Raw genomic sequence first — 25,458 nt, forward strand, 5'->3', positions numbered from 1 at the left:
CCTCGACCTGCTGGGCTTCTGGCGATCCTTCCACCTCAGCCTTCCAAGTAACCGGAATTACAGGCATGTGCTACCACGCCCAGCTGATTTTTTGATTTATTGTAGAGATGAGGTCTTGCTGCCCAGGCAGGTCTCGAACCCGCGGGCTCAGGCAATCCACTCATCTCAGCCTCCCAAAGGCGAGGGATTACAGGCTGAGCCACCGAACCCGGCTGTCAGATTACAAATTTGATGGAAACAATAACTGGTGATTGAACCGCAACACTATTGTGTGTCTTCTTATCCTATGTTGAACTAGTCAGTAATTTTGCTGATTTTTAAGGCAAATGCGGCTTTATTTTAGTAAAACTCCAGAATTTCATCAACTGAAAGGAATGCCAATGCAAACAAATAACACATTCTTAAACTAACACTTTTGTCATTTTCATATTGCCTAGCCAATCCACTTATCTGAATTTTCTGCCAAATGCATTGGGCTGAATGGAAAAAAATAACACTTTATTGGTAACAACTTGAAATGCACTTTTAGAAGCCTTGATTGCCCCTAATTCCAAAGCTGGCATTAGAGTTTTAGGACTCGATGAAATGTTAGAGGTTTTAAACTTCAGAGATTTTGTCATTTTGGGATTTCAACGTTCGAGAGTACGGTGTTTGGGATTGTGTTTTTTGAGAATATAATTGGCATTGAAGAAATATATATTCCAACACCTCACATTTGTGAAGCAATGCCAACTTTTTTCTACCTTAACTCTATGAGACCTGAATTCACTCCCAGGAGGGGCTATTTTGATTCCCAGGAGATAGAAAACGATGCTACAAACCATCTTGGGCCTTCACATGCCTACAAAAGTCTGCATGATCTAGCTGGTGGCTACTTCTCAAATAGCAACTCCTATGCTTTCATTCTTGCTCAATTCACTCAGATTCGAACATACTTGATAGGCCTCCATTGTACAGGGCTTTTGCCCTTCTCTGTTTATTTTTTATTTTTTTGAGTTGGAGTCTCACTCTGTTACCCAGACTGGACTGCAGTGGCATGCTCCCGGCCACCGCAGCCTTGACCGGCTGGGCTCCAGCGATCCTTCCTCCTCAGCCTTACAAGTAGCTGGAACTACAGGCACGTGCTACCATGCCCGGTTAAGTTTTTGATTTATTGTAGAGATGAGGTCTCGCCAAGATGCCCGGGCTGGTCTCGAACCCGCGGGCCCAGGCAATTCACTCACCTCGGCCTCCCAAAGTGGTGGGATTACAGGGTGAGCCACTAAGCCTGACCCCTTCTCTGTTTAGAACTCTCTCTCTGAGATATATTTGAAGATCACGCCCTCATCTGATTCAGGTCTCTGATTAAATGTTACCTCAGCAGAGAGGCCTGCCCTAACCAACTTACCTAAATCTTGCCTGCCCCTTCTTTTCCCCTGGGCAACTTTATATTTCTTTTACCTTCTGATCTACAACAGACTTATGAGCTCATTTTCTGTGTCTCTTAACAAAATGTAAGCTCCATGAACAGGGTCTAGCATGCAGTACACACATAGTAAATATGTGTTGGACGAATGGATGCCTCAGAGGAGGGCTGTTAAGAAAGTATGATTTTGTGGGCAGACAGGGAATTTCATGGTCAGGACAACAATACTGAGAAGAAGGAACACTCATTGTGTTATTTACTGCCACAGGCATCATGTTGGCAGCCTTGAGAGAGAAATGTCTTTTGTCCACTGTGGGGGTCGGCATTGTTCCAGGATTTCCTTTCAATATCAACAAGACTGTCTTCAGTAGATGGGCCACACTCGACTCCAAACCCGCCGCCTGCCACATCAGGATCAGAGTGCTGGAAACACAATCCCATCCCCCACAATGAGAGTCAGACATTTGTCATTTCCTATTGTTTACAGTGACATGAATCATGAAAAAGAGTCTTGGATTAACATCTTTAGATGGCAAGGACACTGAGACAAGTCCAAAACAAACTGAAATTCAAATGATCCCATAAGTATCTTATCCTTGAAAACAAAGGAAGAATTTAATTCATACTTATGGAAAATACAGGTGGCAAGGCTGCAAGTTCATTTTCTATTTCTATTTAAACATCTGTCTAACTCGTTGTTAAGAAGTGATCAGCTTTCTGAATCCCAAACCCTCTCTGCTCCTCTCTTCTTGTGACTTCTTTGTCCAGAAATAATAGAAATATTTAGAAACTGGCATGGGAATACAAATTAATATCGAGATTAATATATAAATAAAGTTTAAAAACCCCAAATAAAAAATACTAACTAAATAAGTAATAAAAAGTTAAAATCTGAGCTCCGGGAGAGTGAGCCATTTTTCTAAGTGTCACACACTGAATCAGTGCAGCTCTAATTCTGGCTTCTCGATCTCCAGTCCCCTGGCTTCTTTTCTTATATACTCCGCCATTCTGCAAGGTTATTTTTATCATTGCTCATCTTAAAATCTGCTGTACACCTCTGTGCCAATACATTTCTGATGTCTTGTCAATCCAAGCTGGGTTGTGAAGTCTATCTTTCAGTCTTTCTCCATTTAGTTTCCTCATATGGGAGCCTGGTCCCCTGGAACATGGACACACCCAATATCCAACTGCTCCTGCCTGCAGGGTTTTCTTTTGGAACCATATGGACATCAACTCTCACGTGCCCGCCGCTCTTACCTCTTGTTTATACCTTTTGACTGAGCAAATCTTCCGTATGTTTCTCTGGTTTAATTTCACTCCAATGCCCTGACTTTTTGTGCCCCAATCCTCACCTACATTTAGACCTGCTGGTGACATCTTTAATTAAAATCTCCTAACTCTAATGATATCTGCTTTCTGGACATCCTTAGTGCATATTGTTTGTATTGGATTCACTGGCAACTTTTATCTTATGTCCACGTGTGTATAGTCCCTCTCCTCCACAAAATGCTTAAGGGCCAGTAACACTGTACATACAATGGGGTCTTAATTTCTGAATAGAAAAAAGTCTTAAGAAGATCTTTCTAGGAATTTTATGAATATTTGAGTTATAGCTACCTACATAAATACAATCTGTCAGTCAATAAAATAAAGTTACATGATTTATTTAGACTTTTGTTGATTTCAGTGCCCTTTCACAGACATTGGTTAATTGACCCATATAATGACTCTATAGATAGAAAGAACTTGCCTCATTCTCTAGATGAGGAAATTGGGCATCAGAGTGGTTTAGCAAACTTGCATTCTCTCGCACAGAATGTTAGGGTCAAAATTGAAATGGAATCAGATTCATTTGTTTTCAAAGCCCAAGTCCTTTCCATAATATAACATCCTGCCCTCTACACTGTTTTTGTTTGTTTTTTTGAGAGTCTCACTCTTTTGTCCATGCTGGAGCACAGTGACAGGATCATGGCTCACCACAGCCTTGACTTTCTGGGCTGAGGCAGTCCTTCTACCTCAGCTGCCCAAGTAGCTGGGACTACAGGTGTGTGCCACCATGTCCAGCTATTTTTTGGATTTTTTTGTAGAGATAAGTTTTCTTATGTTGCCTAGGCTGGTCTTGAACTCCTGGGCTCAGACAATCTTTTCTTATTGGCCTCCCAAAGTGTTGGGATTACAGATGTGAGCCACCATGCTGGGCAGTACCATTAATAGTTGAGAAGTATAACCTCTCCCTTTCCAATGTACAAACCGTAGAAATGGAGTGATGTGATTTTCTAAGCTTTTCTAATGTGTCTGTTGAATTCATACTGTCCCATAGGCTCCTTTTAGCATTTTTTTCTTCTTAGATATTTCTTGTTATCTTGAATCATGAATTTCAGATGAACTGTTAAGGGACAGGGGACTCCCAATTATATTTGGGAATTTTTAATGTTTGTTCTTTTATAGGTAGGTAGAAATATCTTATATCTGTCTGTTTGTCCTTCATGAATAAGAAAAATACTCTATGAGTCAATTAGTTACTGTCATAAGGGTGAATTTATTTCCTCAGGAAAAATGAGTAAATTCACAAATGGGAAGGAGAATCCTTATCACTTTGACGAAAGTTTTTTTCCATTGAGATGTGCAGTGGAAAGCAATTGAAAGCTTTAGATAAATAGTAGTGACATTGATCTTTTCTTATGGGCTTATTGTGTATCATTTATTGTATGAGGATATAAATAACATATATAATCTTTTTTTTTTGAGTTGGAGTCTCACTCTGCCACCCAGACTGGAGTGCAGTGGCCGCTCCTGGCCACTGCAGCCTCGACCTGCTGGGCTCCGGCGATCCTTCCGCCTCAGCCTTCGAAGTAGCTAGAACTACAGGTGCACGCTACCACACCTGGCTAGTTTTTGATTTATTGTAGAGATGAGGTCTCGCCAAGTTGCCCAGGCGGGTCTCGAACCTGTGGGCTCAGGCAATCCACTCACCTCAGCCTTCCAAAGGCGCAGGATTACAGGCTGAGCCACCGAGCCCGGCTAACATATATGATCTTATTTAAGCCTTACACTCAACCTACATGATGCAAAAACAGATTTTCTATTTTGGAAAAAAAGAAATCGGGCCCAGCTATGATAGATCAAGACTGGAGCCCAGGTCCATCTGACTGTGGAGTCTGTGAACAAGCCCTTGTGGAAGGGGGAGGGGTGGAGGACCTTACTTGTTAGTTGGGACTGGGTAGTCCGTAAGTTGAAAGATGACCATCTTGGGTGAAGTGCATATCAACAAGGTAATGACTCGCAACATGTCATCCTCATAATGTGAGAAGAATTTTTACACAATTGCTTACAAATAGCATCCACAATCTTAGACACCTGGAAGAGGAATTTCACAGGTCAACAAGAGTTTCCTGTTCCACAGTCACCCCTAAACTAAGGCATTTCTAGGACTTAGGAATTCAGTCTTTCTCAGAATGACCAAGGCAGTAATTAACATACAAATAGCACTAGCAGAAAGCATGTTTATATGTGTGACTACACAATAAAAAATACTTTTTTGGATAAGGACTAAATCTGTGCATTTATGGATAATGGGAAAATATCAATTTTTAAAAAGTTTTTGGGGAAAATGAATTTACTGTATAAGGCATATAAGCTGAGTATAGAAAACATATGTAAAATTCAAGTATTTAAAAAGGAAATCAAGACAATGGAACAGAATAACATGGAAACTACAGTATATACTTCAAAAAACCTCCTGAAAATTAAAGAATATTTGAATCCAAATATTGAAGAGGTACACAGAGGAATGACCCAGAATAATAGACACTAAGCCATATCTTGCAAACCCTACTCATGGGCCCCATGTTAGTTTTACTTTTTCCCCTTACTTATTCTTGAAAAAGGAGAGTTTTGGCCAGATCTGGGATTTGTCTCAAATCAATGGTTGGATAGTCAACATCAAATTTAATCCACACAGATTACCTCACTTCTTATTTTGAAAATACTCCTCAGAGATAATAAACTAAAGAGTTAATTGTTGTAAATTTACATTACACTGCAGGTGCATCACATACAACTCAGGTATCTGCACGCAACCTTCTACTCTAAACAAAAGAAAAATGAATGAAGTGTTAAATAGTGCTGGGCTCCTACCATGTGTGCTCCAGAGGGCATGAAATAAGAGATATTAAACTATTGTTCTTTTCCTAGATCTCTGACTATAAGGTTTAGAACTTCCTCCTATGTTTTAATTGGAGTCTCACTCTCATTCAGGCTGGAGTGCAGTGGCACAATCATGGCTCACTGCCGCCTCGACCTCCGGGGCTTAGGCAAGCCTTCCACTTCAGTCTCCTGAATAACTGGAACTATAGGTGTGTGCCACCATGTTTGGCTAATTTTTAAATTTTCTTTTGTAGAGACTGGGGTCTCATTATGTTGCCTAGGCTGAGCTGAAGCAATCCTCGCACCTCAAGTCTCCCAAAGTGCCGGGATTACAGGAGTGAGCACTGTGTCTGGCCTCTTCCTTTTTTAAATGTAGCATACCTCTAAAATCTCTAAAACAAGCCACCTATGCCACTAAGTGTTCATTTATAGAAATTCAGGCCTGTTTTAGGAAATGATGGCCTGTTTAAATCCATGAGAAAATATTCAATGTGCTAGAATTACTTAGCGATTATAAGACCATATGCTATATAGGCAATTTAGAAGAATTTTGGGGAATTTTTTAGCCATATTTATTTTTTCCTTATAACTGGTTTTAGAACCTAACCCAGTCTAAGAAAATAATCCACTGCATTCAGTAGCCAAACTGCTTGGGAGCTGAGGTAGGGTAATAACTGAATTTGAGGAGCCCCATTTTATTCAGTTTTTTTCTGTGGTTAGTGATTTCACTGTGGCCAAGGCTAGTTTTACAGCTTTTTCTGTTTGAACTCTCTTTCCCTCCAGGGACTGCTGGGTAAGGCTTCATCTAGGCTCCCTTTGAGTGCTCTGTTTTGTAAGGAGATGACCCAACCCTCCAGCTTTCCCTCTGGTTGTGTTAATGCTACAGAATGCTCCTGTCTGCTGCAGCATGGGGAGCTCTGTATGAAGCATCACTTTCCCTTTCCTGCTTTCTGAATTTGAGCAAGGGCTGTCAACTTACTTCCAGCTACCATACACTGCAATGTCAGGAGAAGGAGCTGGGAGCTCGGCCCTTATGTCACCATCAGGGCTGGTTTCTGGGCCTGGGACCTGTGTATTTGCATAGAGCTTCAAACTCAGAATGTCCTCCTACCTAGTTTAAAGCTCTGCCATTGCCAATTTGAAATTTTTTTAATAATTTTATCTTTGGGCTTATGTTTTACCAATCAAGCCCCATGAGACAATGCAGCAGAGGAGATACTTGCAATGTATGAGTCTGTCATGGTTCCTGTGGCCCCATTCACTTATGGTGTTCACAATGCCCCATGTGCCTAGAATTTTAGGGGACCCATGATGTGGGGAGAGTTCCCTGGGAAAAAAAAGATAAGAATCTTGTTGAAACTGCAACCTCTTACTCTGAAAATGACATAGAAAGAAAGAGAAAGTTAGGGTAACCCATACATTATTTTCCTTTCAGTCTTTCTCTCTTCGTCAATAAGTTGAAAGTGGAGAATGTTGGTAACATAAAGCAACGCAGTGAGTTTTGTGCAGTGTTTCCACTTCTTTGGTAAGAATGAAATACATATGCACGTATGAGCTACAAAATAAAGTTGCATTATTTTGGTGATTTGGCATGTAAGTTAAATGCAATTATATTTGCATTTATAACTGATATTGACAATATTAAAATAAATAGTAAAATTTGTGCTAATAATTTAAAAATTTAGATGTTCTTTTACTTTGAAAGATATTACATAGCAAAAAAAAAAATCATGAAGAATTGAAAGACTATGGAGGAAAGGAAAAATCTTCACATTTGTACATTTAATGGCATTTTTTCCTATATTGTGAAGAAAAAGTTTCTTTTTCTAGTATTTTATTTTATTTTTAAATGTATTTTACTTCTATAGCTTTGGGGAGATACAAATAGTTTTGGTCTGGGTTTTAAGTGTACCGAAGACCCTCACCTGTGCACATTGTACCTGACTGGTGACTTTTCTTCCCTCCACCCAATCCCCTCCGCTTCTAGTCTCCAGTGTCCATTATGCCATTCTCTATGTCTTTACAGATCCTTAGTTTAGCTCTCACTTATAAGTGAGAACATGTGGTGTTTGGTTTTCTGTTTCTGAGTTAGTTCACTTAGGATGACATTTTCCAATTCCATCCAAGTTGCTACAAAAGATATTATTTCATTCTTTTTGATTGCTGAATAGTATTCCATAGCATATACTTACCACATTTTTATTATCCACTGATCAGTTGATGGGTATTTAAGTTGATTCCATGTCTTTACAGTTGTGCATTGTGCTGCAATGAGCAAGCAGGTGCAGCTGTCCTTTTATATAATGACCTCTGTTCCTTTGGGGAGATACCTAGCAGTGGGATTTCTGGATCAAATGGTAGATCTATTTTTAGTCGTTTGAGTAGTCTCCATACGACTCTCCGTGGAGCTTGTACTAATTTACACACCCACCAACCGAGTATACATGTTCCCCTTTCTCCACTTTTGTACCAGCATCTATTATGTTTTGACTTTTAAATAATGGCTATTCTGACTGATGTAAGGTGGTCTCTCATTGTGGTCTTATTTTGCATTTTCCTGATGATGAGTGATGTTGAGCATTTAAAAATGCTTTTGGTCATTTGTATACTTTCTTTTGAGAGAAGTCTATTCATGTAGTCTGCCCACTTTTTAGTGGGGCTATTTGCTTTTTTATTGCTGATCTGAGTTCTTTGTAAATTGTGGTTATTAGTCCTTGGTCAGGTGAATGGTTTGTGAATATCTTCTGCTATTTTGTAGGTTGCCTATTTACTCTGTTGATTATTTCTTTTGCTATGCATAAGCCTTTTTGTTTAATTAAATCCCACTTGTTTATTTTTGTTTTAGTTATGCTGGAGACCAGCTCCAGCCAGGTTCAGGGTACCCCAAAGGTGGAGATGGTGCTGGTGATTGGGGGGAAGAAGAAAGAAAGAGAGAGAGAGAGAGAGAGAGAGAGAGAGAGAGAGAGAGAGAGAGAGAGAAAGAAAGAGACTGGACACCTGCTAGTGCAGAAGCCATTTAATGGGAATTACAACTGGTCTTTTATACACAGTCGGGTGTGTGAGGGGCGTTCCCCACCCACCGGATGTTCTTTCAGGTATAATCCCATAACCTAATCGAGGAAACCTTAATCCATTTATTCAACTTCAATAAATCCTAAGATCATAACCCAGAAGCCTGTGACCAATACTAAGGCTCTTAGATGTGACCCGAGTTTGAATTATAAGTTGTGTGAAAGCCAAAACTGCAGTTTGTGGAAGAATGGGAGCAATGAGCTTCTAAAGTTAGCTTGTGTTTGTCCCGGTATCAGAGTTTTTATGTTTTGAGTTCACAGGAGCTTAATCTGGTTAGTGCTGAGTAGAAAGGAGGAGGAAATGGGGTCAATAGCTCCCGAACGCATCCTAGCGGTCTCAGGGTCAACGGCCCTTCCTGATCCCTAATGCTCAGTGGACCTCCGTGGCCGGCTCCCAACATAGTTGCATTTGCTTTTGGAATTTTAGTCATAAATTCTTTGCCTAGCCTGATGTCCAGTAGAGTTTTTCCACGTGTCTGTTTTGAACCATTACCATACTGTTTTGGTTACAACAGCTTTGCAGTATAATTTAAATCAGGTAATGAGATACTTCTAGCTTTGTTCTTTTTGCTTAGGATTGCTTTGGCTCTTCTGGCTCTTTTTTGGCTCCATATGAATTTTAAGATTGTTTTTTATAATTCTGTGAGAAATGGTGTTGGTAATTTGATAGCGATTGTATTGAATCTGTAGATAACTTTGCATAATATGATTATTTTAACAATGTTAATTCTTCCAATCCATGAGCATGGGCTGTTTCTCCATTTGTCTGTGCCCTTTACAATTTCTTTTGTCAGTTTTGTAGTTCCCCTTGTAGAGATCTTTCACTTCCTTGACTGAATATATTCCTAGGTATTTTAGCTTTATGACTGCTATTACAGATGGAATTGAGTTCTTGTTTTGATTTTCAGTTTGGTTGCTATTGGTGATACTAATTTGTGTGTATCAATTTTATATCCTGAAACTTTACTGAATTTATTTATCAAGTCCAGGAGTCTTTTGGAGGAGTCTTTAAGATTCTCTAGGTATAAGATTATAACATCAGCATACAGAGATAGTTTGATTTCTTTTCCAATTTGGATACCCCTTGTTTATTTTTCTTACCTGATTGCACTGGCTAGAACTCCCAGTACTATGTCAAATAGGAGTGATGAAAGAGGGCATCCTTGCCTTGTTTCAGTTCTAAAGGGGAATGCATTCAACTTTTCTCCATTCCAGGCGGCATTGGCTATGGGTTTGTTGTATATGGCTTTAATTATTTTAAGTAATGTTCCCTCTATGTCTATTTTGCTGAAGGTTTTTATCAAGAAGGGGAGTTGGATTTTATCACATGCTTTTTCTTATCTATTAAAATGATTATATAATTTTTGTTTTTAATTCTGCTTATTTATGTGCATATATTGAACCACTATTGCATCCTTGGTATAAACCCACTTAGTCATTGTGCTTTATTCTTTTATGTGCTGTTGAATTCAGGTTTCTAATATTTTGTTGAAGATTTTCACGTCTACATTCATAAAATATATTTTTCTGTAGTTTTCTTTTTTTGTTGTTGTGTCTTTTCCTGACTTTGGTGTCAGAGTGATATTGGTTTCACAGAATGAGTTAGGAAGGTTTTCTTCCTCTTTAATCTTGTGGAATGACTTCAGTAAAATTGATACCAATTCTTGTTTGAAGGTCTGGTAAAATTCAGCTGTGAGTCCATCATGTCCTAAACTTTTTTTATTGAGAGACTTCTTTTTTTTTTTAGTTGGAGTCTCATTCTGTCACCCAGGCTAGAGTGCAGTAGCATGCTCAGGACCACTGCAGCCTTGACCTGCTGGGTGCCAGTGATTGATTTGCCTCAGCCTTCCAAGTAGCTGGAACCGCAGGCACGTGCTACCATGCCCAGCTAATTTTTTATTTATTGTATAGACGAGGTCTTACCAAGTTGCCTGGGCTGGTCTTAACCCCATGGGTTCAGGCAATCCACTGACCTTGGACTCTCAAAATGCTGGGATTATACGCTGAGCCACCGAGCCTGGCCTATTGGGAGACTTCTAATTACTGTTTCAATTTCATTACTCATTATTGGTCTGTTAAGGTGTTCTATTTCTTCCTGATTTAAGTTTGGGAGGTTGTATGGTTCCAAGAATTTATCCATTTCTTCTAGATTATCTAGTTTCTTTGCGAAGAGGTATCGATAATAGTCTTGAATAATCTTTTGAATTTCCATTCAGTTGTGATGTCTCTATTTTCATTTTTAATTGAGCTAATTTGAATCTTCTCTCCTCTTTTCTTGATTAATCTAGCTAGCCATCTAACAATTTTGCTAATCTTTTTAAAGAACCAACTTTTTGTTTCATTGATCCTTTGTATTTTTTTTATTTCAATTTTATTTAGTTTTGCTCTGATCTTTGTTATTTCTTTCCTTCTGCTAGCTTTGGGTTAGGTTTGTCATGCTGAGGTGTGATGCTAGATTGTTAATATGTGTTATTTCAGTTTTATAAATGTAGGCCTTCAGGGTTATAAATTTTACTCTGAACACAGCTTTGGCTGTGTCTCAGTAGTTTCATTGTTGCCATTCAGTTGAACAAATTTTTAAATTTCCATCTTGATTTCATTCTTGACCCAAGGATCATTCAATAACCAATTGTTTAACTTCTTCTTTTATTTTTTTTTTCAAGTTCTTCTTGGAGTTAATTTCTGGTTTTATTCACTGTGATCTAAAAAGGTAAGGTGCTTGATATGATTTTGATTTTTTTGCAGTTGTTGAAACTTGATTTGTGGCCTATCATATGGTCTATCTTGGAGAATGGTCCATGTGTTGATGAGAAGAATGTTTATTCTGTAGTTTAGGGATAGAATGTTCTGTAGATGTCTGTTAGTTCCCATACCTCTATGGTTTGGTTTAACTCCAATGATTCTTTGTTGACGTTCTTCCTTGATGATCTATCTATTGCTATTAGCAGAGTGTTGAAGTTTCCCACTACTATTGTCTCTTTTTTATAGGTCTAGTAGAATTTGTTTCATAAAGCTGGAGGTTCTGTTGTTAGTCATATATATACACAGGGTACCAAAAATTATATATACATTTTAAGAAAGGAAAAACTGTATCAAACTTGTAATACTCACTAAGACAAATACCAGTCACATCTGACTTCTGCAATCACAAGAGGTGCTCAAAGTGGTTACTATCAGTGTTCAGACATTTCTGATTATGATGGATATCTCTTACAATGTGTATACATTTTTTTGGCACCCCTAGTATTTAAAATTGTTACATCTTCTTGTTGAATTGATCTCTTTATCATTATATAATAATCATCTTTGTCTGTTTTTGACTATCGTTAATTCGAAGTCTGTTTTATCTAATATGAGAATGATTACTCCTGGTCATTTTTGGTTTCCATTTGCAAGGATTATTTTCCCCCATCCCTTTACCTTGAGTCCTAGAAATCTTTGTGACCTAAGTGAGTCTCTTGAAGACAGCAGAAATTTGAATTGTGTGTGTGTGGGTTTTTTGTTTGTTTGTTTGTTTGTGTTTTTTGGGGGGTTTTTTGAGTTGGAGTCTCACTCTGTCACCCAGACAGGAGTGCAGTGGCCGCTCCCAGCCACCACAGCCTCGACCTGCTGGGCTCTGGCGATCCTTCCTCCTCAGCCTTCCAAGTAGCTGGAACTACAGGCGCACACTACCATGCCCAGCTAATTTTTGATTTATTGTAGAGATGAGGTTTTGTCAAGTTGCCTAGGCGGGTCTCGAACCCGTGGGCTCAGGCAATCCACTCACCTCAGCCTCCCAAAGGCACGGGATTACAGGTGAGGCACCGAGCCCGGCAGATAGCATGTTTTTTAATCCATTCTGCCAGTCTATATCTTTTCAGTGAGGCATTGAGACCATTTACATTTAGAATTAATAATGATATGTAAGGTATTATTCCATTCATCATACTAGTTATCTGGTTGCTTTGGTCATGTATTTATTATCTCTTTTGTGTTTCTTTTTTATAAGGCCTGTGAACTTTTTGGTTTCCAGCATTTTTCTACTGGTGTAGTTTGATCATTTGTTTCAGTATTTAGAACTCCTTTGAGTATTTCTTATAGAGCTGGTCTATTGGTGACAAATTCTCTCAGTGTTTGCTTGTCTGGGAAAGATTTCATTTCTCCTTCATTTGTGAAACTTAGTTTTGTGGGATACCAAAATCCTTGGTTGAGTCTTATTTTGTTTGAGGAGATTGAAGATGGGGCCCCAAACCCTTCTGTAGGGATTATTTTGAGAACTGTACTGTTAGTTTGATAGGCTTATCTTTTGATAGGCTTACCTTACCTTTGTTTGATGTTTTTGACTCACTGCTCTTAAAATTCTTTCCTTCACATTAACTTTGCATACTTGGATGATTCTATGCCTTGGGGATGACTTTTTTGCAATGAATCTTCTACGTGTTCTTTGGGCTTCTAGTATCTGAATGTTTAGATCTCTGACAAGTCCAGGGCAGTTTTTCTCCATTATTTCCTCAAATAGGTTTTCCAAAGATTTGGCCTTCTCTTCTTCCTCAGGAACACCTGTGATTCTTAGGTTTGGATGTTTTACATAATTTCACATTTGTTTGAGACTTTGTTCTGTTCTTTTGATTATTTTTTCTTTATTGTTGTCTGATTGGGTTAATTCAAAAACCTCATCTTCAAGTTCTGAGCTCTTTTCTTCTGCTCTAGTCTACAGTTAAAACTTTTGTACTTCCCTAAAATGCTTCTTTCATTTCCAGAATTTCAGGGTCTTTTGTTGTTGTTGTTGTTTGTGTGTGTCCACCTGTTTGGAGAATTTTTCATTTTTCTGAGTAGTTTTTAAACTTTCTTTATGTTGGTTTAAAATTTTCTCCTGAAGCTCATTGATCATTTGACCATCAATCTTTTACATTTTATATCTGTGATATATTTATATTTAACTTTTTTTTTGAGTAGGAGTCTCACTCTTGTCGCCCAGGCTGGAGTGCAATGGCACACTCACAGCCACCGCAGCCTTCACCTGCTAGGCTTAGGCAATCCTTCCGTGTCAGCCATCCAAGTACGCCACTGTGCCCGGCTAGTTTTTGTGGTATATTGTAGAGATGTAGTCGCCCAGGGCTCAAGAATTCCTCTTGCCTCAGCCTCCCAAAGTACTGGAATCACAGACTGAGCCACCACACCCAGCCTATATTTAACTTCTTAAGAAACTGCCAAACTTTTCCAAAGTGTCTGCACCATTTTACATTTCGGCCAGCAATGTATCAAGATTCTAGTTTCTCTTCATCTTCACTAACACTTGCTATTGTCTGCTTTGCTTAAAGTCATTTTAGTGGGAGTGAGGTATTATCTCATGTGGTTTTAATGTATATTGCTCTAGAGAGTAACGATGGTAATATCTTTTCATGTGCTTAATGACCATTTGTGTATCCTCTTTGGTGAAATGTATATTCATATCTTTTGTCCAATTTTAAATCAGGTTGCTTGTCTTTGTATTAATTATAAGAGTTCTTCATATATCTTGGATATACATCCTTTATCAAATATATGATTTGCAAAAAAAAATTATGTCTGGAATTAAATATTTTGTTTAGAGTTTGTTGCTGAAGATTAGTATGGTCTTTTGGTAGCATTGGAAAACTTTTTTTCATATTGTCAGAATTATTTTCTGATTCCTTCTTATTTGGGAAGACTATTTTTTCTTATTTTAGGTTGGGAAGGGGCTGATGTAGGCACTGTAGGGTTTTCTCGGTTATATATAGCTTTGGTGTGGTGAGTTTCTCTCACTATTGCCAGCTGTGGCAGTCCTATGCTGGAAATAGGTTCATGGCATCCTGGGTGGCCACAGTGACTTGGAAAGTGGTATTAGCTGGGGTTTGGGATCAGACCTTTCCCAAACCTGAGGTATTATATCCAATGTGGTGGACTGTATTGTTGATCGCTGGAGAGGAGGTAGTGCTTGTGGAGACAGCCAGCTGCAATGGTGACTGTGTGCTGTCTCCTTGGCATGTGTTGCTCCAAGGAAATGCCCAGCCAACCTAAGTGGAGGGTGAAGCTCTGGGGATTCTCTGTCTGTTTAGAGCCTTTGAGGGGGGTGCAGGAGCTGGGAGGAAGGAGCTTGAGCACCCCACAAGAGTGCCTTCTCAGCTACTCCAGTGAATATTAGGAGGGTGTCCCATACCACTGGAGTCACGTTGTTGTGCAGGGCAGGCACAGAAGAGTTTATGCAGGAGTGAGGCTGCTATGGCAGGGATCTCACCCAGATTCCCACCTTGGCCTACAGTTTTGCCTTATGTATGTTGAAGTGCTGCTGGCCTCAGGGCCTCAGGTGTTCTCGTGGGAGCTGCCCCAGCCAGGAACTGTCTGCAGCTGCAGAGTTTGCCCTTGGGGTCCATCTCCTCCCAGACCAGCTGGAAAGCAATCACACAAGGGTTGAGTTCCTGGGCAATGGCAGATAGCACTGCTTAAGGCTTTCTTTTTTCCTGCACCACTCTATGTGGCCTTTGGTAGAGAACAACTGTGAGTAAGACAGTTTCCGGTGAGGGACTGGAGTCCTGCAAGGCTCAGGGGGTTCTCCAACTCTGTGGCAGGAGCACAGAACTCCTGAATTCCCCTCATTCACTTTCACCACTTGTCTGGAGACTGCTGGTAGACTGAAGTGGTACAAGTGAGAGTGTGGCTAGTTCTAGCCTAGGTTGATGGATTTAGCTTTTCTTTGCACTCTGTGGTTATCATCACTTCTTTGAAGATTCATGGGGTGTGCTGCTGGTCTTGTTCCTTACTGGGTGCTGCAGAAACTTCCGCTTCTTCGTTTACTCCATAGGAGAAGCTCACTCTAGCTGCCTCATATCTTAATCCAGTCTCTAAAGAAGCTTTATATTTTATTTTGCACTGAGTCCTGCAAATTACATAGTCAAGTTGAGGGTTCTTGAGACTTTCCTTAGGGACTATACACTGAATTTCAATTATAGCTATATTATTTCATGGTATTAATGTGTTTATTTAAAAATTTTAAAGCAAATATTATGATTTAATATGATTGATGGGTAGGTATTATTACATTATTTTACAATTTACCGTGCACTTGCAATATTTCACACAGAAAGCTTCATTTTGTTGAAGTGACATCATGAACAATGACAAGTAATATGTATGAAAAGATGTGGCCATCACAAAGGCAACAAGTGCACATTAGAGAATAAACCCTATACTCTCCTGCTTATTGTCAAGTATCTTACCATGGTGATCTTCTGGGAATGATATTCCAGAGTCAATTTCAGTATGGATGCCGCTTCAGATGCAATTTTATAATCAGGTTCAGAGAGTTTCATCAGTAGGTTCCACACAAAATCAGTCAACAAAGAAGGCAATAAGTTTTGTCTTACTCCCTGCAATCAAAAAGGAGAGTCATGACCTTAGGATTTACCTACACCTAAATCAAAAAACAGCCATACTCAGACATTGTTGGGGGACACTTAGGGGCTAGGCAGGGCCACAAGACTTCTGTGGGTCCTATGCACCTTTGCCATTGTGAGTCTCTTCCTTCATTTTAAATTTTTTTTTTTTTTTTGAGTTGGCGTCTCACTCTGTCGCCCAGACTGGAGCGCAGTGGCCGCTCCCTGCCACTGCAGCCTCGACCCGCTGGGCTCCGGCGATCCTTCCGCCTCAGCCTTCCAAGTAGCCGGAATTACAGGTATGCGCTACCACACCCAGCTGATTTTTTGATTTATTGTAGAGATGACGTCTCACTGCCCAGGCGGGTCTCGAACCCGCGGGCTCAAGCAATCCACTCACCCCAGCCTCCCAAAGGCGTGGGATTACAGGCTGAGCCACCGAGCCCGGCTTAAATTCTTTTTTTTTGAGTTGGAGTCTCACTCGGTCGCCCAGACTGGAGTGCAGTGGCTGCTCCCAGCCACCGCAACCTTGACCTGCTGGGCTCCGGCGATCCTCCCGCCTCAGCCTTCCAAGTAGCTGGAACTATAGGCACATGCTACCACGCCCGGCTAATTTTTTGATTTATTGTAGAGATGAGGTCTTGCCAAGTTGCCCAGGTGGGTCTCGAACCCGCGGGCTCAGGCAATCCACTCACCTCAACCTCCCAAGGCATGGGATTACAGGCTGAGCCACCGAGCCCAGCTAATTATATTTTATAAAAGTATTGGTACAACAATAACTGTAATCCATGTGGTATAATATCTGTTTTCTGATTTTAAAACAATTTAACTGTTCAAAGATTATCATGGAGTTCTTCAGCTTTGGAAATGAGTTTGCTCAGATGAGAAACAAGTGTGGTGCATAAACAACGCAGGAAAAGGTAGAGTGATACAGTCAAGGTGACACAAAGGTGTGGACTTCCTTCTTTCCCAGAAAGGGATATGGAAGCAGGAAGAGATAAAAGACCTATATGTCCATGATCAAGGGGCAATAACTACAGTTCAAACAGACCTTTTTTAAGGTTAGAGGAATATCCATGGATTATAAAATTTTAAGAAAATTATGTTGATTATGAATCTCTCAGTTAAAGAAAGATGAAGGAGCCACATGTTCTCCTTTGCTTTTATATGAAAGAAAAGTTATTTTCCCAAGTACAGAAGGTACTCAATCTCACCAATAAAAGTTTTTCTTCATCCTCTTTGAAAGAATGGAATATTTCTCCTTTTGGTCAATAAGGCAGAACTGAGGTCTGGGTGAGAACAGATGGCCACCAACCCCCTCTCCCGGGTAGATCAGTGAGAGATAATCTTGGAAAGCAACAGAAAAAAAATTGAAGTGGGGGGTAGCCAAAGCTGATGAGGTGGGCTGAATATCATGGAAAGCCATGGAAGAAAAGGGGGTAACTGAGGCAGGTGAGGTGGACTGAATACCATACATGGCTTGCCCTGCTTTAAGAAAGACAGATTTAGTTATATAAGATACCGAATTTTAAAAAATGACTGGAAAGGGGAGTATTCTTTTTTTTTTGAATATTCGTTTATTCAACAAAAATATTTTACTTTAGTAGCTACCTAAAAGTTGTAGAAAAAACAATTCTCAGTGAAACTTAGAGATAATATTAGGAGTTTCCGTCATGTAAACGTGCAGAAATAATTGTAGATTGCATAAAATTGTAAGTTCACTTTTTAAAGTAGGCTCTCTACATAACTCTCCAGAAATATGCCAATCATATCAGATCAGCTGGACTTCTAGAGATCACCTTTAGCTCCACTTGCTCCTTACTATAACACCAAGTGACACCATATTAGTACATGTTGTTGATGCTACTCATCTGAATGACTACATGATACAGTATTAACTTGATACTCCATAACTTGTCATTTATTCCTCTATGTTTGACATATACTTTTTAAAGAGTATGCATCTGTGAATAACTTCTTCTCACAAGTAAATGGCTTGTTTTGAGTTATTTATTTCTATAAATTCCCATGAGTGAGATTACTGGTTTATTTGGTATGAGCATATACAAAGAGGAGACCAAAAAAAAAAACCCAGAATTTATTTATAAAAAATTGTGTATTTATTCTTACATGTTTACATTTTAGTCACCTTCAAAGTACTGTCCACTGCTCAATATAGCTTTTGAGATGCTTTTTTTCACTGCTCAAAACAGTGTTTGAACTAATCAATTCTGATGCCTTTCAGTGCTTCTACTTTTTTTTGTTTCACCTTTTCCACATCAGCAAAATATTTCACTTTGAGGACTTTTTTTTTCATTTGTGGAAACAACAACAACAAAAAAAGCAGCTCGGGTGAGATTAGGTGAATAAGACATGGAGGTCATGCCATTTTTAGTCAAAAACTGCTAAATACACAGCGCAGTGAGTTGACATGATGAGTTGACATGGTGGAAGAACCAGCCACAACTCAGGTTGTTTTTCCACAAATTGTGATAATACCTTCTCAAAATTTCCAGGTAAAAACTTTGGTGATCATTTGATCCAGAGGAACAAATTTCGAGTGTACTACAAAGGATCCAGCCTCCAAAAGATAATTCCGGTGTTTTGGGGCCATCTCTTGTACACACACACACACATGCGCGCGTGTGCGCACACACACACACACACACACACACACACACACTTTCATGGTCATCTGTGGTTTCTTTAAAGGACGATGTCCTCTCTTACAACCAATTGCTATATAAAAGGAGAGGCCATTTGTGTGAATTATTTTCAGTCCAACTCTTCTATGTAGTGGGGTTTTGCTTCCAGCTCCCTTGGCTAGCACCCTTGCTGCTAGTACTCCTATTTTCATCATTGGCTTTGGCTATGGCCCTCTTGGTCTTCTTCATGGAGTCTCTCAACCCACTTTCCATCTAATTCTGGAAGTCCCACCTGTGGGTTGTCCAGCTACTGCTCTTGCACATACTGCTAGCACTGGGTTTGCTTTGGTCTCAACTTTGGAAGCTGAATAATAGGTTGGAAATACAAGGACCCAGGGTACCTCCTGATAGGGCTTACATGGGGGAAGTGATAAAGGGGGCCATTGTTAAAATAACTCACTGTGTGAACCTCACAAAAGGGATGTAAGATTGCAAAGTGGACCTGTGCAGCTGACCACTCTACCCTAACAGCATCCTGTCACTGTGTTTGCTACCTCCATCTGCTCTCTCAAGGTTGTATCCTAAGACTGGGTGATTAACAGCATCTTGTTACTGACTGACACCTGTTTTTTCAAGAATTGCATCTCAAGGCCATATCACCATCGCCCTCACCTGCTTCTTCCAGGCAATGTGACCACCAGCCCCTGCTTCTTCAGAACTATGTGTGCTATATGATCATTGGACCCTGGCTAGAGGTACAAAAGGGATCCACAAAGAACTAAAGGAAGCTGGTTTCTCTTTGAAACCAGTCTCCTCTTTCTCCCCTTTAATAAACTTCTTTGCTTTACCTAACCACTCAGCTCATCCTCTTTTTCTCCGCACTTGCCTTATACCTCCCTCAAACCCAAGGATTTTTAAACCTGATGGACATTAACTCAGATAAGAAAGGACACCAACCTGGGGATGGGGATAGTAAGTCTCATGAACCACTTGGAAGAGGCCCTGAGGAGGCTGCCAAACTCAAGCTCACTAGCCCAGTCATGGCCTCAGAATTTCAATTTCAGAACACTGAGTGGAGGATGGATGAGAAAAGATTTGATAGTTAGCCTCCACAGATGCCTGGCTTCCTTATCTAAATGAATAACTGCAAAGTAGACCAAGCTTGAGACTTTTGAGGAGAGATGGGTAAGAACAATCTTTGATTTTTAAAAAGATGCATATTTAAGATGTCTATGCAGCATTTTTGACCATATCATTTTCTATGCATTGCTTCTGCATCTCCTCAGCCTCTCACAATTCTAACGAACCTCTGTCATAGAAAGACACTGCTTTATATATTAGCTTTAGGAGGAACCTCTAGATCCTTCCACTCCAAGAGATGAACTAGCTTGAAGGGTTTCCCTGGCAGTTGCACTGAACTACTGGCCCAATGAGTGTGACTGGAAGGTGCCAAACAGCCCGACCTGGGCCCCAGTGTTGAGTAATGTCTTAAGCCTCTGTATAAGCCTATGTCCTTGGGTTTATATAAACTACCTGTGTGTTAGGGAGTGTATAGACCTATAGTGTTCCGTGGTTCTCCCAAGGGTTGGGACAGTATAAAAACTGTTTACTTGGTACTGAGGTTTATCATGTAGATGTCTTGATTTTTATTCTTCTTTTAATAGCGCTTTTTATAAAACTAAGTCACAATGCTATTATCATGATTGTGAGAAATTTATAATATCAAAAATCCTGTTAATTGGTGACTTTGCTAATTTTGTTGAATAAGTGAAAGTTCTCAGTGAACTATTTTTTAGCCAAACAAAATGAAGCATAACTAGGAAATACCTACCTCATTTTCATTTTATGAGAATTAAATTAAATAATTAAAATATAAAATGCTCTATTTGGAAATAATAGGAATACCAATTATTAATAGAGATGAACGCCAAATACTATAAGAAGAGGATTGGTAGTAGTGGGAAACTGCCAGGGGAGGGCGGGGGCAGGATTAGCAGTAGTGGGAATCTGCCGGGGTGGGGGGCACACCTCATCAACAAGGGTACGTGCATACTGAACATTTGCATTCCCAACCCTGACTTGTACCCCACATCTTTAAAATAAAAAAAAAGAAAACCAGAAAGCCAAATGCTCTATAATCATTTGTGTTTTACCTCATTGAATTTAAGAAAATGGAAAAACATTTCTTAAAAACAAAAACTTTGTTGAAATAAGTTGCTACTAAGAGTAATGATACATATAAAACAAAAGCCATAGGACAATGTGAGGACTTAGTTACCTGAGCAATTTTACTTTTGTTTCCTTGTATAACCTTAGGTGGAATTTCCACATCAGAAGGAGAAAGCAGGATGATTTAACTTCTATGTTTTGTAAGTTTATTTTTTTCAATATCTGCTGGATTAAGGAAAAAGTTTAAGGTTTTTATTTAATCACAGGTTTCCTCTTCAGCATTGCTATTTCCAATTTTCTTTTCCTGCCTAATTCTGGAGATCTGAAGTTTTCTAAATATTTATCTCTGCTCATAGTTTAATCACATAAAATAGTATAATGACACTGACTCACTCTTTAAGAGAGGCCAGGTGGAATACGAATGAAGGATATACATAACTGTAATAAGTCGACAAGACAGAAAATACATTTAGAGCATCAAATGTATTATTCAGTGAGCTGGAAAAGCTAATGCCAAGCTTGGGGGAGGGAGGACAGAGGGTCTGTTGGATGGAGAGCAGACTTGGAGGCTTTTAGACAAGAACTGAGTAGTAGCCCAAGAAAGACAGATGCTCTCATTAAAAGTTTCAGGTGCAGATGTTTTTAGTTCCAGAGAAGGTGAACTTTGAATGATTTTGTTCGTTTTTAAATAGCTTTATAAAGACTTAACTGGCATATAATATACTTAAAGTATACAACTTGGTACATTTTTGGATATCTATATACACACACAAAAACATTGCCACAATAAAAAAGAACACATTTATTGCCCCTAGAAGTTTCCTCACGTCCTTTTGTAACCCCTCACACCTACTCCTTGTACTCATCCACTGATTTCAAGGCAACCACTGATCTGCTTTCTGTCAAGTTGGTATTTTTCTGATTTTTACAAGTGAAGTCAAACAGTATATGCTATTTTTCTGTTTGATTTTCTTTACTCAACAACACTACTGAAACTGATTCATGTTGTTGTATGTGTCAACAGTTTATGCCTTTTAACTGATCAAAGTGTCCTTTTTATATGTGTATGCCACAATCTATTTGTATATCATAATCTATTTTTATACCACAATCCATTTGCCTGTTGATGGACATTTGAGTTGTTTCCAGTTTGGCTATTACAAATAAGGGTGTTATGAGCATTCATGTACTAGGTAAGTTTTTGTACAGATACTTGTTTTAGTATCTCTCAGGTAAAAATAAACTTGTGGAATGATTGAATCATATGGTAGATGTATGTTTAACTTTTTAGGATCCTGGCAAATTATTTCCCAAAGTTGTTACACCACCTGTATAGCAATATTTTATTGTAGCTTTAATTTACATTTATTTAATGAGTCTATATAGAATTCAACATGCTTCTTTGATAAAATGACCATTCATATCTATTTTTATTTTTAAATTTGATTGTTTTTCTGATTGAGTTTTGAGTGTTCTTTATAAATTCTGAATATGAATCTTTTATCAGATATGCAATTTGCAAATATATTCTCCTAGTCTGTGGCTTAACTATCAACAGTATCTTTTAAAGAGCAGAAATACTCAATTTATTATTTTTCATTTATAAATCATGCTTTAATGTATGTAAGAACATTGCCCAAGGCCCAAATACTTCTTCTAGTTTCATATTTTAGGTTTTGCATGTAGTTCTATTATCCATTTTAAATTAAATTTTGTATATGCATGAAGTATGGATCCATTTCTTGCATATAAATATCCATTTTTTTCCAACATGATTTATTGAAAAGCTTGTTCTTTTTTCACTGAATTGCTTTTGCACCTTTTTCAAAATCAACTAAGTATACATGTGTGGATCTATTTCTGGACCCTGTTCTATTCTACAAAATGTTGAACAGAAGTAACTACAATGTATATCTTTGTCTTGTTTCTGACATTTCAGGGAAATCATTCAGGATTTCATCATTAAATACAGACACACTTCAAAGATATTGCAGATTTATCTAGACTGTCACAGTAAAATACTCACCACAATAAAGTGTCACATGAATTTTTTTGGTTTCTCAGTACAAATGAAAGTTATGTTTACACTGTATTGTAGTCTATTAAGTGTGCAATAGCATTATATCTAAAAAAACATGCATCTTAATTAAAAAACACTTTATTGCTATAAAATTCTAATGATAACTTAAGCCTTCAATGAGTCATAATCTTTTTGCTGGTAAAGCATCTTGCCTCCATGTTGGTGTCTGCTAACTTAACAGGGTGGTGGTTGCTGAAAGTTAGTGCTGCTGTGGCAATTTCTTAGAATAAGACAACAATGAAGTTTGCTGCTTTGATTGATTCTTCCTTTCATGAAAGATTTATCTGCAGCATGTGATGCTATCTAAGAGCATTTTACCTACAATACAACTTAGTTTAAAATTGAAGCCAATCCTCTCAAACCTGGCTAATTAATGCTTTATCAACTACATTTATCAAATATTCTAAATCCTTTGTTATCATCTCAACAACATTCATGGCATCTTCACCAGGAGTAGACTTCAGCTCGAGAAACCACAAGAAACCACACTTTTTGCTCATTCATAAAAAGCAACTCCGCATTCAAGTTTATCATGAGATTGCAAGAACTTAGTCACATGTTCAGGCTCCACTTCTAATTATAGATATTTCCACTTCCTCTGCAGATACTTTCCCTACTGAAGTCTTGAATCCCTCAAAGTCATCTATAAGGGTTAGGATAAACTTCTTCCAAACTCTTGTTAATGTTGATATTTTAACCTCTTCCCATGAATTATGAATATACTGGAAGGTTTTGAATTTACTTTGCCTAGATTCATCAAAGACATTGCTGTCTAGAAAGTTACAGCCTTAAAAATATACTTCTCAAATAATAAGACTTGGAAGTCAACATTACTTCTTGATCCATGTGGTGGAATGGAGGTTGGTTAGCTGGCATGGAAACATTAATCTCCTTATACATACATCTCCATCAGAGCTCTTGGGTGACAGGTTTATTGTCAATGAGCAGTATTATTTCGAGAGGAATATTTTATTCTGAGCAGTAGGTCTTAACAGTGGGCTTAAAATATTCAGTAAACTATACCGTAAACAGATGTGCAGTCATGCAGGCTTTGTAGCTTTATTGATAGAGCAAGGGCAGAGTAGAATTAACATATTTCTTGAGGGCCCTAGGGTTTGGGGAATGGGAAATGAGCACTGTCCTTCAGCATAAAGTTACCAGCTGCATTAGCCCCATCAAGAGAGCCAGACTGTCTTTTGAAGCTTTGAAGTCAGGCATCAACTTCGCTATAGCTATAAAAGTTCTAGATGACATCTTCTTCCATTAGAAGACTATTTTGTCTACATTAAAAATCTGTTGTTTAGTATATCCACTTTCATCACTTATCTTAGCTGGATCTTCTGGATAACTTGCTGCAGCTTCTATATCAGTACTTGTTTCATCTTGTATTTTTATGTTATGGAGATGGATTCTTTTCCTAAACCTCATAAACTATTCTCTGCCAGCTTCAAACTTTTTTCTGACAGCTTCCTCACCTCTTTTCCCTCCATAGAATTAAAATAGAGTTAGAGCTTTGCTCTGAATTAGGATTAGATTTATGGGAACACTGTGGCTGGCTTCCTCTTCTATCCAGACCACTGAAGCTTTCTCCATATCAGCAATAGGTTGTTTTGATTTCTTTTATTTATGTGTTCACTGGAAAAGCAATTTTAATTTCCTTCAAAAACGTTGCATTCACAACCTGGTTAACTGGTGCAAGAGGTCTAAATTTTTAGCTGTTTCAACTTTCAACGTGTGTTTGTCACTAAGTTTAATCATTTCTAATTTAATTTGCAATGAGAGACATGCAACTCATCTTTTTACTTGAACACTTAGTAAACACAGTTTAATAAACACCTTGTGATTTTTAATTGGTCTAATTTCAATATTTCTGTGTCTCAGAGAATCAGGATGTCCAAGGAGAGGGAGAGAAATAGGGACATATTCACATTTCTAGCAGAAGTTGTATTGAATTAGTATAATTATCTCCTTAAATGTTTGCTAGATATTTTCAGTCTAGGGAGGGCCTAGAGTTTTCTTCACAGGGAGGTTTTTAGCTACAAATGTAACTTTATTGATAAGCATAGAGGTATGCAGATGATCGATTTTTTCATGAGTGAGGCTTAATTTGTGTCTTTCAATGAATTTATCTATTTTCTCTACATAGTCAAATTTATTGACATAAAGCTGTTTGTAATATCACTCAGTATTATTTTAATACTCATAGAATCTCTAGTGATGTCTCTTGTCTCCTTCCTGACATTAGCAATTTTTGTCTTTCAGTTTTTTCTTCCTGATCATCACAAAGAATCTGTTTTGGGCTTCATTGCTTTTCTATTATAGTTTTTTCTATTTCCTACAACATTCATTTTTATTCCGATCTTTCTTATTTCCCTTTACTGCTTACTTTTGATTTTATTTGAACTTTTTTCTCCACTTTCTTAAGGTGGAAGCTGAGGTAATTAATTGGAGTACTTTTCTTTATTCCAAAGTGAGCATATAGTGCTATATGAATTTTTTCTCTGAACACTAATTTAACCACATCCCATAGAGTCTGAAATTTTGTATTTTCATTTTAATTTAGTTCAAAATA

General features: G+C 38.5%; 1 protein-coding gene across 1 annotated transcript in view; it reads right to left on the reverse strand.

The window, feature by feature from the left end:
- MROH9 (maestro heat like repeat family member 9) overlaps positions 1-25,458 on the reverse strand; it is a 40,421-nt gene that overhangs the window by 4,797 nt on the left and 10,166 nt on the right. Inside the window, 4 exon segments of the mRNA XM_008063994.2 lie at positions 1,666-1,828; positions 4,609-4,706; positions 4,709-4,762; positions 15,837-15,986. Coding sequence (XP_008062185.2) covers positions 1,666-1,828; positions 4,609-4,706; positions 4,709-4,762; positions 15,837-15,986 — 465 coding nt within the window.

Source organism: Carlito syrichta, unplaced genomic scaffold (genome assembly GCF_000164805.1).
Source record: "Carlito syrichta isolate Samal-C Ts95f unplaced genomic scaffold, Tarsius_syrichta-2.0.1 Scaffold307175, whole genome shotgun sequence".
Classification (NCBI taxonomy): domain Eukaryota; kingdom Metazoa; phylum Chordata; class Mammalia; order Primates; family Tarsiidae; genus Carlito; species Carlito syrichta.